The sequence below is a fragment of the Colias philodice genome, chromosome 24 (assembly GCF_061535455.1).
Source record: "Colias philodice isolate Cphi_HAF_F1 chromosome 24, ilColPhil1 Martin Lab GWU primary, whole genome shotgun sequence".
Lineage (NCBI taxonomy): Eukaryota > Metazoa > Arthropoda > Insecta > Lepidoptera > Pieridae > Colias > Colias philodice.
Genome location: NC_143109.1, coordinates 6,154,548 through 6,169,311, shown reverse-complemented (window position 1 = coordinate 6,169,311; position 14,764 = coordinate 6,154,548). Strand labels below are relative to the sequence as shown.

At 35.3% G+C, this 14,764-nt stretch overlaps 1 protein-coding gene and 1 pseudogene across 2 annotated transcripts in view; one reads left to right on the top strand and one right to left on the bottom strand.

The window, feature by feature from the left end:
* Kdm5 (Lysine demethylase 5) overlaps nucleotides 1-10,194 on the top strand; it is a 35,390-nt gene extending 25,196 nt beyond the window's left edge. The window contains exons 26-30 of the mRNA XM_089710323.1: nucleotides 2,997-3,114; nucleotides 3,875-4,028; nucleotides 4,620-4,787; nucleotides 5,291-5,428; nucleotides 5,644-10,194. Of these exons, the coding sequence (XP_089566449.1) occupies nucleotides 2,997-3,114; nucleotides 3,875-4,028; nucleotides 4,620-4,787; nucleotides 5,291-5,428; nucleotides 5,644-5,807 (742 nt within the window). The 3' untranslated portion in view covers nucleotides 5,808-10,194. The remainder of the gene's footprint in view (nucleotides 1-2,996; nucleotides 3,115-3,874; nucleotides 4,029-4,619; nucleotides 4,788-5,290; nucleotides 5,429-5,643) is intronic.
* A 56-nt stretch (nucleotides 10,195-10,250) lies between these two features.
* On the bottom strand, nucleotides 10,251-14,232 carry LOC149477755 (facilitated trehalose transporter Tret1-like; annotated as a pseudogene). Its single transcript, XR_016317555.1, has 4 exons — nucleotides 14,158-14,232; nucleotides 13,790-13,925; nucleotides 12,701-12,846; nucleotides 10,251-12,444 (listed from the first exon to the last, which is right to left on the bottom strand). The product of XR_016317555.1 is annotated as a facilitated trehalose transporter Tret1-like (transcript).
* Between the last annotated feature and the right edge of the window lie 532 nt (nucleotides 14,233-14,764).

The window sequence follows — 14,764 nt, the reverse complement described above, 5'->3', positions numbered from 1 at the left end:
ATATCTCGAAAGGAGTTTTATAATTTAATGATGCGGTCACAGTCCTGTTCTGTAAGTACACTGCTGTGTGTGCCGCCTCTGCCCAAAACCTTTTCTCGAGACCTGCATCAAACAGTAGACACTTGGCTTTCTCAACGACAGTCCGATTATATCGTTCCGAGAGGCCATTCTGCTCGGGAGTGTATGGGTTCGTTTTGTGATGTACGATCCCATGCAACTTCAAAAAATTGTCAAACTTACTGTTGCAGAATTCTGTCCCGTTGTCACTTCTCAAGATCTTTATGCTGCAATTAAGTTGATTCTCAACCTCTGCTTTATACTGTTGAAAACATGTTAATGCCTCATCTTTACTTTTCAAAAAATAAATGTATGTCATACAACTAAAATCGTCTATGAACAGCATAAAGTATCTAGAACCACCTAGAGATAGGTTTTCCATTGGTCCGCAGAGATCAGTATGCACAATATGTAGCAACTCAGTACTTCTGTTACCTTCTTTGGGAAAAGGTAAGCGGCTCTGCTTCCCCTCACAGCATGCAACACATGATGACTTTGATATATCAGTCTTACTATCAAGTGTCAATCCCTGTACAGCACCTTGCATCTTGTTCAAATACTGGCTGTTGACATGACCTAGACGTCGATGCCAAACTTCACTGGACACCATCACTGCAGCCGATGAACAACACTCAGGCATGTTTAGTTTATACACACCATTCAACAGACTCGCTGTAGCCACTAATACTCCTGCTTGGTTGAAAATCTGACATCCATTATTGTTGAATGAAACTTTGTTTCCTTTTGATATAAGTTGACTAACAGACAACAGATTTGTAGTCAACTTCGGCACGCATAATACATCTTCCACTGTAATATCGTATTCACAGGCATGCGTCTTTGTCGTAATCTGCACATCTCCAGTACATACTACTGGTATTTTATCTTTATTTGCCACGACAATTTCTTTGATCATAACATCTCGAGACACATTTGACAACCATTCTTCGTTCGCGGTAAGATGAACACTCGCCCCGGAGTCAATATACCAGTCACTTTTACAAAATTCACCATTCAGGAACACGGCGCTAAACGCGTTACTTCTTGTGCGTTCATTTTTATTTGTATTCGACGCATTTTTGTCCGAAAATGTACACTGATTGCGATAATGTCCTGTTTGTTTACATTTGTAGCATCTAATGACTTTTGGTTTTGACTTTGACAAGTTTGACATCTGTTCAGTGTTACCAACATTCCGTTTCATCTTATAACTCGCAAATGCTCCACTGGAATTGGAAGCGCTACTGTCTTTGCCATTTCCACTTTCTTCCATGTCCAATAATTTTGTTTTAATGGCGTCTGATGTCAATGGTATGCCGCAATGTTCAATCGCCATTATCATAGGGGAATATTTTTCTGTTAATCCCGCTAACAAAAGCGATGCGACCCACTCATCATTGATATTAAAGCCCGTACCGCTTAATTTTTGGCTTGTTTCAATGATTTGTGTCACGTACGAAGTCATTGAAGCACTATTTTCGAGTCGTATTGAAATCAAACTCCTCAGCAAACTGATTCTTCTCGTGAATCCTGAGTCATCAAATAGGTTCTTCAATTTCTTCCACAGCTCATGTGTCGTTTGTACACTTTTTATATGCACATAAAGCGACGAATCTATTGTCATGATCAGCTTAGCTCTGGTTTTCGCGTCACCTGCTGCTCCTATTTCTGCTGGTACAGTCTCCGACTTGATGCAATCAGACAATCCCTCCAGCACCAGAAAATTCTCAGCCGCAAAAGCCCATTCGCTGTAGTTTTCACGTCCTTTCAATTTAGGCACACTAACAAGATAATTCGTCGTCATTTTCAACTAAAAAATCTGGGTCCATAACCTCTAATAAAATAAAACGCTTGAAAGACAGACAAGAACAATGAACTATATTTTAAAAACCGAACATATCAAAACCTAACACACATCTTGCTACATGTCGCTACTAAATAGTTCGTATATGAGTGATATTGTCGATATAAAATAACAGTTTCCAGTATAAAAAATATTTCTCTATGCCTTAAACATTTATAATTCGAATCGACACGACTCCGAGACAGGCAATAGAGACCAAAACCACAAAATAAAAAAAAAAGTGAATCATTGATTGAGTTGCGTCATCGGCCATAGTTTGTGACATTTGTCTTGTTCAACGAATATTTGGATTGTGAATTATGCCGAGAGGAATAATTAGATGAGTGATAATTGAGACGTATATTACTGGAAATTTTACGTAGAATACGTTTATGATATTGGTTTTAGGGATATTTGAAGAATACTCAGTGAAAAAGTGTCTCAACTTTTCAGTGCGGAAGACGCAAAATGGCGCTTTTTTTCTTGTTTGTGAATAATGGAGATTTGTTATTATTCATAGTGAAATACGTTGTGTTAAATGTGTGAAAATATAAGTGAATGTATTTGGCAATCGTGTAGTGATATGAAAACGTGAATATGATCATTTGATGACTCAGCATTATCATGTAAGTGTTAGTATGTAAGCAATTAAAATTAAAACAAAAGAAAATCAATTTTTTATAATTTTATAGAAAAAATATATCGTCATGATTACATTTTTATGCTATAACTAGTTTCTTCCTCTTTCCAAAAATATATCATACATGGCATATAATTATAGAACAATAGGGTAAATAAAATTTTCAAACTCGGTAGTCATAAAAAAGCTAGATTTCGTGAACTCCCTTGACACTATCGGGATCGGTGCCGGCTGTGCGCCGGACGCGTCACGGGTTAAGGAAATATCACTAGAATGAGAGAAATTAATGCTAAGGTGTTAATAACGATTGCTTCATTTGCATGTTATACAAAATTTGCCATTTATAAATTCTGTGAAAGAAGCCATTTTTTTTTTACGAAAAACAAACATTATATTTTTTACATTTACGTTTTTTATTATCAGTTTTCTGACTTAAATTCCCGTTTTTCTATGTAGATCATCAGCGAGCGTAGAGCACGCGTACAGTGCGTCGCCGCGCTCACCGAGCAATAGAGCCGCGCCCTGCATTCTACAGAAATTGGAAGACATCATGTTAGAGGGAGATTTACTGGAGGTAAGATGATGTTTCCAAATGTGTAATTCTAGAAATAATATTTTAATTTATTTATTTATTCAAAAACACACTAACATTACAGTTTCCCAATACGATAATGGTTTTACATTTAATTGGTTACATTGAAATTATAAATATTTAACATAAAAACTAGACATTATATCACTTTACTTAATTACTTCTTTTACTTCACTTCAATAAATTGGACAACATAATAATCTTTAATATACCTATATTTACCTATATTGTACTTCTGTCTTACCGGAGACGTGCTTACCAACTTACAAATCCATTTATTGGTCCTTCGAGCCGGATTTAATTATTAGAAATTTGCCTTTTCGACAATTACAGCATTTGTGATCTCTATTTTCACATGGATTTTGGTAAACCCAATACGATTTCTTCTCCATAGATACTGCTTTCCGACTCGGTGGTAAATGTTAAATGTTATGACGATTCAAAAGTGCTTTTATAAGAAGTCTAATTTAATAAATGAATGTTTGAATTTGAGTTTGATTCCAGCCTATATATTTTAACATAAATATGTTGATTGTTGTATATAAAAATAAAAAAGACGTGTGGCACTCGGGGACTGCCGCGGTAAAGCTATTGCATGCTATGCCTTCAAGCCACACCTCCGCGCCCGTCCCCGTGGGGAGCGTGAGGTTTTTACGTTACGGAATTTCTGGATTCGGTCTCCGCCCTCAAGGCTCGCGATAAAAGCTATGCAATAGCTTAATAAAAATGTTTGTTTGTGCAGGTGCGGCTAGAAGAGCAGGCGCAGATCTGGAGCGCCGTTTCCGCAGTGCGGGGCGCGGAAGGGCGCCGCGGGGGGCGCGTGCTGGAGGCAGGGCGCCGAAAGAGGCCGCATCAGCCGAGACATCACCAGCAGCTCAAGCGGAGCCGCCCGCACGGTGAGGGGGGGGGCGGGTAGAAGGGGGAGGGTAGCAGGGGGAGGGCCAGCTAGAAACGCGATAGGAGCTGATAGATGTTATGGTGGTAGGTGTTGAGGGGCACGGCTAAAGGGAAGGGGAGGGGGATGATATATTGCCCGGTATGCTGGTACCGGCTGGAATAACGACAGGATGATGATATCCTGTCGTTATATCTATTATCTGCCTGGAAGAGATCACTTCTAAGTGATAAGGCCGCCTAATAAACTATACTTTTTTTTTTGTTTCGTATATTAGCAATAAGTTTTCGATGTATAGTTTTATTGAAGAGTAAATAAATAAATAATAAATAAATATCGTGTTAGGAGTAGCTATCATCCATCCAATCAAGCATCATGCAACGCAGGGCACAGTTGTGACGGAATGCGGAGAAATACTGTTTTATCTATAGGTTTAGAACTGCAGAACCACTGCAAGATTTTGTTTCAACTCTGAAAACATTACATGCAGGCTGCATTCATAGAAGAAGAATTTGAGCCGAGTACCTTCATAAAGACAGGTAGGTATATGACACATAAACAAGATAAATTTCTAATTTAAAATCTTTCGCAGGCACGTCAACAACGAAGACGAGCATAAAGCGCGGCTCCACAACAACGACCAACTATCTGAACAGGAAGCAGGCGCTATCTGCAGCATCAGGGCTGATGATGCGCAAGCATTACATGGCGCGTCAAGAGAGGAGGAAACGCGGCAAACACCCGCGGCATACGAGATTAGGTGAGCATTTTGTTCAGGAAAAAACATTTAGTAGCCTTTTTGGAAATTAGAGATTTGAGAATTTCAAGGGAACTCCTGTATTTCTATGTCCGAAGGTGATAAGTCTGATTCCCGATGTAGAAGGGGAAAAAACGACGCGATCTTGCAGGATATAAAAGGATGATTAACTATTGTCTCTAAATTGATTCGTGCAACAGATGTATGCATAATGCATCTGTCCCTTACCCCACTAGGTGACAAGGGACTTCACTGTATTACATACTAGCTGCTCCGCGCGGTTTCACCCCCGTGGATCCACTCCTGTTAGTCGTAGAGTGATGATATATACCCTATAGCATTCCTCGATTAATGAGCTATCTAACACCAAGAATTTTTCAAATCGGACCAGTAGTTCCCGACATTAGCGCGTTCAAACAAACAAACTCTTCAGCTTTATAATATTAGTATAGATTATATACATTAGGTCAGTTCAAAATTATTAATTCATTATTTATTTCAATCAGGTCAAGCGCGCGGCGGATCAAGTGCGGGCAACAGCCGAGGTCGGGCGGAAACGGCGTCTCGACGCAGCAGCACGTCATCACCATCATCCGCTGATGATGATGAGGATTGCGCGGCCGCTGACTGTTTAAGACCTACTGGTATGTTATATTTTAATGAAGTTTTGATAGTTATTTATTTAAATGTTGTGTAAGACTGATTATATTGTACACAAGTATAATGTTCATATAATATTGTATAGCTTTGACACAAGAAATATACCCTTCCAACCATAATGTAGCATTTACCATTATGTTTGAAATCATTTTAACGTCGCGTCGCTGTGTATTATAATCATAATTATTTTTTTCTTCAGGCAAAGTTGACTGGGTTCAATGTGATGGCGGTTGCGACCAATGGTTCCACATGCACTGCGTGGGGCTCAGCCGGGGTGCGTTACGTGAAGACGACGACTACGTGTGCGGTTCTTGTGCGCAGCGCAGAGGCGACCGTTCCGACCGGCAGCCGGAGCGGCACTGAGCGCGCGCGGTCACCCCCCACTCTTATATACCGTGTTGACGTTCTAGAATGGAACAGCGCATGCGTGATGACGTCATCTCGTTTGAAAACGTTCTAGAACATTCGGTGCGACGCACGCACAATATTATATGATCTTGATCTCAGTGAGCGCCACTGAATGTGTTAACATCGCGTATACATATATGACTTATTATGAATTTTTAAGAGTTGCGCATGCGCAGTTACACCTCTTATATGGATATGATCTTCTACAGATATTGACAAACATCTGGATTCTACTAAAATCTGGATTCAATCAATTTGATGTTCTACAACTATGTCATCTTTACTTAATTAAAATTAATATGGAACCCACATAAATGTTTATATAAACAATACAGGGATCCGAATTACAAGTATTTTTAATACTTTTAATACTGGTAATATCTTAATAGATGTCGCTAATAAGCAAGCGAACAAAGACCAACGCATTTTCTACTAGAATTTTTGACATTTTCTAGAACGTTCATTGATAAATTACTTAAAATTATCACTAAAAATTGTGTCTACGCACACAATAATTTACACGGCCTAGATTCACAGCTCTATACAATTAATTTCAAATTGTAATGCAAAATTTGTTTTGTAAAACTAAAAAAAAACGTCTTTCGAATGGCTGAATCACTAGGCTAATGGTAAACATCTGAATTAAATATAAAACTTATTATTCTACATCGATATTATGTATCATAATATATTGTGAGTTCAATGTACAATGTGTTTACATTTATTGAAGGTTTAGATAGAGACATACATCTATTTTTCTAATCGCATTCATCATAAGTCTATCTCTTTCTATCGCCTACGAATATTATAAACTAAACCGAGATGCACAGCGTCAGTATTGACAAAATAGTGTTGTCTCGCTCTAGTGTATGGAGTTATTGGGTGTTGGAAAGAGATAGCGTTATATGCGATGTCTGAATAGCTTGGCTGTCTACTCTCAAGGTAGAAAACAGGAATATGTGTAAGGACTTAACACTGTGATTATAAATTCTAACGAACACATAAATGCATCACAACTTAAAAAAAAATATTATAAATTAATTTTTTGTGTGTTCGATAGAGTTCACACGACATGTGTAAAGATAATAATAATAAATGTATTTTTAAATATATTTTTTAATTTAAGTACGCGTTAGTGTTGATCATGAACAAATAAACGAATTGATTCTGCTTTTTATATAATTAAATTCGTTTTTCATTTTACGATGTAGCATTCGCTTGGATGCGAGCACAAATTTACGTGTCGTTTATTAGTTTTGTATCAAGTATGTTTAATGCTTATTTTTTAAACGGATTACAGTTTTTAATGCCCATCTAACGTTTTTATTTTTCTCACAAAACATTTATCCATAAAACACCTTGTATTTATTGGTTGATGGATAGAGGACCAAAGTCAAGAGATTAAGTTATGGAGTCGTTAAAAGCTGATTTCTGTCGTAAATACATAATTTCGACTTCCATTCAAAATACATATATATTTATTTTGCTACAAATTCGTACCTGGAGAGAAAATTCCAGAATATTTATATATAACAACGTTCAAAACCCGCAGTCATCAATTTCTCATCAAACTCATTTTAATATTTATCACTTTGTCAAAGTATATCGCAAATGTCACAGCCAATCCAAACCATTATATTGTTATTTATTGTAATGAACTTGTTTTTTTTTACATATATTATCATCATTTTTTGAAAGAGAACCCACTTTGCAAACGTTATTTAACATTAACTTATTAAGCTTCGAATCAATAAACAAATATAATTGTATAACCATCTCATTCGCACTTATATTAATTTCATATACGAGTGAGTGAGATAGAATACGAATGTTTAATAAGCGAGATAGCATGATCTCGATTGTGATTTTCAATATTATATTATCTATTAATTCGTGGCATATGAATTTTAATTTTTCAGCATAAAACTGGGATATAAAAATATATTAAAATTATTTATTCGCGACCAAACCCCCTTTTTTATTTTACGCATGCATATTTTGATGTCAGTAGAACAATTTTACAGAAATGATCATAAATAGATGTTTTTTGATAGTAAATAAAGTAATCAAATAAATTAATCAATTTTTATCTATATTGGTGTTTAGTCGTTGAAGCTTTTATTCGTTACATTGATGTTAGTAGCCGTGTCCCATAGAGAGATTCAATAGACAAATCTTGAACTCTATGCTCTATGAAATAAAGTCTTTTTGTCTCAAAAATATGTGATTTTTAATCTTTGTGTCTGACTAAGGGTGGGTTTGGAATAATGGAGATTTTCTAATTAGGCTTTAAACACGCAAAAGCGACACTTTCGTTAAATAATTTATTAAAAAAGTAAAATATTGCGTATACGTACAGTCTGAACTCACCCTTATATCATCGTTTTTGAGATGAATCCAAGCGTTTTCAAATATTGCGTGGAAAAATGAACTTTATTGTCAAGTGATAAAGTTCGGTATTGGCTTTAGCGGACGTGATTTATTGATAAAATTGTAAAAATTCGTCCAAAGGTTTAGGATTAAAGACATTGGACTTGGGTGGTGGTCGGAGCCAAATAATTGAGTGTTCAAAATTTTGTAAAAAAAACAAAAATAACGACTTGAAAACGCTTTTAGTAAAACCTTATGAAGTTAAAAAAATTGTAAATATTTTTCAAATGTTAGATGCAAATTTTTTATGTGTATTTTAGAATTGGACTTGTGAATTTGAGTGTGTGATCATTGTCTGATATGCCGATATACATCTTCATAGGAAATCTTCATCAGTGATATGTGGATAATTATTATTTTGTTATGGAGTGTACGCCGAGACTATGTCATATTGTTAAATGTAAAAACGATGAAATTGTCCGATATTTAAATCGTATCTTGATGTATTATTTGTAAGGCTTTTTAGATTTATTTTAATAGGCCCAATTTTTCAATCCTTGGTTAAAACTTATCCGTCCAATAAAGTATTACACGATAATATTAAAATGTCACCATTAAACTGTCAAATCCGGACAATTAAAATGAATTTTTTTCGTCCTACTAACATGAAATCCCTCCTCATTAACTAGTACTCGATTTGTTTATGTTATCTCTAAATTTATTATTTCTAACAAAATAAAACTGTGAATATTTATCAAGCGTCCAACAATGGTAGATTTTAGTTTTTATGTTGTACTTTGAGTTTGTACATAATTAGTTTACTGTTCGCCCTTTATAACAATTAAATTAACTTGGTGTTTATATTTTATAACAATTAAATTTCTATATATTGTGTGTGTCATTTTTTTTTGTTGTAGATATCTGCGCTTGACTGATACATTTGAGTTTCTTATAAATCTATGAGATGTAAAACTATCCACAACGTGACATTGGCAAAATTGTGGCAACGCAGCACTGCCATTTATAAAATAAATTGAATTGAATGCATTTTTGAAATGTTAGTTTAATACGTTATCCGAAGAATAAGTTTTAACCAACGATTGAAAAATCAGCCCTTAAATGCTTCATATGAATTAAGCTGTGACTTTAAATTATTTTTCTAGCCCGTTAGTTAACGTTTTGGACTGTGACTAGATTATCGTTCACAATTAGGTTTCGGTTGTTTTTAAATATACGTGTCGTTGCCATGGTTCGTGAAATTGGGGGAATTTGTTTTACCTGAGTTTTTGCGAATGTGTGAGAGGACAAAGTTTGATACAATTTCAAAATGTGGCATATCAAGGAAAACAGGATTCGATGTTATTGGTCTAACGGATATTGTGATCAAACTGGGCCTTATTCTACTTCATATTGATAATGCTTTTCACTGAAGCATAGCGTAAAGTTGCGTTGTATTCAGACATTATTGTTGACTGACTGTGGATGATTGTGCTAAATGCATACTTATGTATTGCGTTCAATGTTTATTTTTATTGTTTCCAATTCTGCGTTGTAACATCAATTGCGTAATCGCATCGCAGATATTTTTATTCATTTCACAAATTGTTTAGACGTATTTATGATATAATATGTAATAATTTTTATAAATTGTACACTTGTAGTTTTGTTCCTAATTTATATATAAATAAATATCAAGCGAATGTGAACTTTATGCTATGCACGTTATTAACAAATTGTAAAAGTTTCTGATCTGATGTTAAACTTTATATTAGGGTGCGAATGGCGTTGTACAGAACTACAGTAGTTAAGTGTCGTGTGTGCAACTATACGGGGAGGGGCGTGTAACATATGTCTATAAGTGATTTAGTAAATGGTAAGATGTTAGATGTGATTATAATAGGCCCATTCGCCGAGTATGGTTGGACACGGCGACGGTTATTGTGTACCAAATAATATAGAAAATTATTAAATATTTATGTGTTTTATTGTTTCCCTATGTTGTTTTTGAGTTGAAGCGACAATAAAAGGCAGGATTAACGATAAACTTATTTATTATACATATTTACACTTAACTATATAATTACTAATTCTAATACCTAACTCAAGTGAATTAAAAGTTCTAGAAGCAGCAAAAGTTAAATTTTTCAAACTATTTTTGATCACAGAACTTAGAACTTAAATACTCTAAATTAATTAGATACTGTATTGACTGCTTAACTGCATTGAATCTTCATTGAATATTTAAATTATAAATATTTTAAAGAATAGAAAAAATAGATCATGAGGCGGGGTTCGAACGCACCGCACAACGCACGCCTAGCCTGTTGACCTCCTGTGACTGCTATACTCAATACTCGTTCGCATCATTTTCTTCAAAAACCTTTGACAGTAGCAGCTATTGCTATGACTAATTCCGCATTCAATCTAATAATATTATAAAGGCGAAAGTAACTCTGTCTGACTGTCCGTTACGCTTTCCCGCTTAAACCTCTCAAACTTATTTTGATGAAATTTGGCACAGACAATCTTTAGACCCTTTTTTTTTATAGTGGGGAAATCTTCCAAAGATACCCACGGCTCCCGGGGAAGGAGCCGTGGGTTATGTCGGATTATTACCGACTAAAACCCCACTGTGTTCCGTCGAGCCGCTTTAATGATGGGGCCGCGGGTATTTGTTAGAATTCTTCCGCGACCCCAATCTTTAGACCCTGAGAAAGAACGTGGCTACTTTTTATTGAGAAAAAATACCACGCGGGCGGAAACTAGTTCCATATAAATGAAGATTGAAGTCATGTTTTATGAACATTGTTGGGGTTTTCGTAGTTACAAATTTAAAAATTTGCCCACTCGTTATCTCTATTTTAAATTACATACAAATCTATTAGGTTCCTTCTTATTGATTTAATTTCTTCCTTTTCTTACTTTATCTTTCACAAATCCCTCACAGTATTTAGCAAATTCATGCTTATTAATCAAGGAATTGATGTTTCATGACGTCAATTTTTAGTTATTTATATAAAAACTTCAACTTATATCGTAAGCGAAGGTGTAGCAGTACTGCTACACCTTCGCTCCGACACTCTTCGTTTGTAAATTTCTACTGGATTGCTTTGGAGTGACAGTCTTGCTTCAATCTCCTCAAGTTTCAAAGGTTTTCCACGTAATTCGTCTTCAATTTCCTGTAACGTTTTTCCCTTTGTCTCAGGCAGTAGCACCCATATCACTATAAGGTTCAGACTCATGATTATAGCATACAAGAAATAAGTGCCGTGTAAACCCACTGTGTCCATTAATCCAGGGAAAGTTTTCAGCACAAGGAATGTAAAGATCCCACCAAACGTCAAACTTATTGTTCCACATACGCTTCTGTATTCTAAAGGAAATATTTCCCCAGCTATTATACTTGGTAGGGGAACTGTGCCAGTCGCTACACTAAAGTACTGCAAATTAACCAAGAGAGCTGGTAACCAAATTGCGTCGTAGCTCCATCCTTTCAATCTACACAAAACATACACAGCGATCGCGATATGACTCGCAATGCACAAACCGAATGTACTGAACATCATAGTCCGTCTTTTAACATTGTTTATCACATACACGGCGATAAGGTTGCAAATTATTCTTTGCGTATCCAAAAATAACATCCAAAAAGCGACATCCGCTTTCGGGCCCATCAAATTGCTAATTATAACAGTAGCAAACGCGGCCATCGTGGTCCCACCAGAGAATTGCTGGATCACATTAGCGTGGAACATTAAAATAGTGGGTTTATAGAATTCCTTCTTTCGTATCGTTTCAGATAGACTCTTGAATTTGTTTTTGGTTTGTACTGCCCCCGTTCGAAATTTATCGAATGCAATTCTGGCTTTGATCATAGCGTTGAGTTCATCGTCTTCTTCGTCTCCCCTCAGCCAGTGGAAAACGTCACGGCATTCGTCAAAGCGACCTTGAGTTAGCAGCCAGCTGGGTGATTCAGGGGTATATATATGATCAATATCAGGCTAATGTATTGAAGGAGCACGCATACGAGAGCTGTTTGCTGCCAGCTTAACACCGAGCCAACAAGGTGGACGAAGAAAATTCCAAAGGCTTGTGAGAAAGACACTGTTGTGAGGAATGCACCTCGATTCTTTGGGCTGGTGTACTCTCCAATGAGCGCTGATCGCAGAATTGTTAGAATCCCCACTGACACTCCTTGTAAGAACCTCGCTATTATTATTTCCTGAAATTAAAACTAATTTTAGTTACGATTATAATTTAACTATGGTAGGTACGACAAAACTAATTACCCAAGATTTTTTAACAGATTTGTGCACGCTATGGCAATTGCCCGACTCGTGCAAATGAGCGAGCGAGATGTAAGAGCTGTTTCATTAATGAGATAAACGGCCATTGCCGTTTTAGTGTACAATCTATCTATCTCTTTTGCTACCTCATTGATTTAATAATTCACTTGATATATATTGAATTAATCTTACAGCAACACTCGTTGCCATGATGATAAGAAACCAGCCAACCAGCGAAGGGACAGTCAATATGATGTGTGTGGCCCTTCGTCCCAGCTTGTCCATAAGTGGTGGGGTCACAATGAACCCTAGGAGCATAGACAACGGTAGCATGCCAGCTGAAAAATGAAATTCAAACCTTTTTAAACCAAATAATTTTTGCATTTCAAACCTTTTTAAACCAAATTGTAAATTGTTTCGGTGGATTTTTTTTTGTAATAAACGTTGAAAATTATTTGAGTGTTTTATTTTCATCCCTATTTGTAGATTTAATAGCTACTTAAGCAGATTCTAGATTTTTGATATAATTATTCAGTTGAAACTTTAAAGTAAAAGCCGTCTTAAATTGATGACTATAATTTTGTAGTAATCTAAACCCTAACATTTTGGAAGGAAAATATTTTATGCTTGCGTGGACAATGCTCCAAAAATAATGAATCGATTTAAATAATTCTTTTACAACTAGAAATCTACATCTTTTGTTCTGTCAACCTATTTGACAATCTGTTAGAGGCTATTTAGTTATGTATTTATAAGAGTTAGTTTCTTGTATTGCTAGTTAGATATAAACGCACTTATAATATACCTACTGTAATACTGTACTTGTATGAAGACTACGTCAAAATCACGTACCTAATAGCACAATATAATAGCAAATAAGATCTTATCTTGTACGCATGTAACAATCTGATGAAATGCGATTTGTAGTTCAAAATATTAAAATATTATGTAAATAAGTAATATCATTGAAAATATTCGTATAAAAACTTTGCGAAAAAATCGGGTAAGTCTGAGAATCGGCCAACATCTATTTTTCATACGTACCACGGGCGAAGCCGGAGCGGGCCGCTAGTATAAATATAAAAAAATGTTTATATAGGTAGATAGTGTGGCGTTATTTATGATATTGAGTAAGAGAGATAAGACAATGAATTTGTGTATTTATGATAGTGAGGATGACTTCGACGAATTTCGGATGAGTTTTCTCTTTCAAATGAATTTACTCCAAATGAAGTTTACTTTTTATTAAAAATAGATATATTTAAATAAAATCAAACCTACCAACCCATGATTCCTTTAGTTCACTAAGTGGTATGGGAGATTCTTCTGATTTTAGCGCGGGAAGCAGTACAGCGGGGTAGCCGAATGACGCTCCTTGTCCTATGATGTTGAAACACACTGCTGTTGTTACAAAACACTGAAATTGATACAATTTTAGATTTAATATTAAAAGGTTTTAGTACTTAATTCACATATATAACCTCAGTTTATATATGTATTCTAAACTTAATAGAATTGAATAGAATAAAATGATGGTAAATTCAAGTTCTTTCTTAAATACTGCATATTTAACTATTTATTTCAAAAATATCAATATTTGTCTGAAAATAAAACAATAAATAAAAAAACCTAGTTTTCTATGTACTTACTTGTTTTAAAAATGGCGATCTCGATTTTTTATTAGACATTTCAACGCTCACCTACTGAGATTGACTAAAGTTATGATAATAATATAAATGATAAATGATTACATTTGAGTGGACTCTCAAACAAAATAAAAGTAGGTACCTACGTGAAGATAATATTGACTTTTATCTAAAATCTAATGATATTGAATTATCGTAGAAATAGACTGCATATATATATTTATCGCGTAAGATACAGTAGATATTTATGCAGGTTATTGTTTTAAATTGGTGTCTGATATTGTTCTTTCTAATTTAATAGTTGTAAGGCTAGACTGATACAACCAGATCCTTTGATAACGCTTGCGAAACCAAGAGCGAAAAGCTTGTAGGATAATATGATGTACCCAATATTAGATATTCTATAGAATATATTGGTTATAAGTTATAACCAACAGGAGCAGCTGCAGACCATCAATGAAAATGATGGAGAAATCACTACATGGAATAAAACAACGTCGCTTTCTTCTGTATGCTTAGATCTTTAAAATTACGAAACAGATTTTGATGGGGTTTTTGTAAGAGATAGAGTTCTTTATAGGAAGGTTTTTGTAGTATAATTTGATAAGCT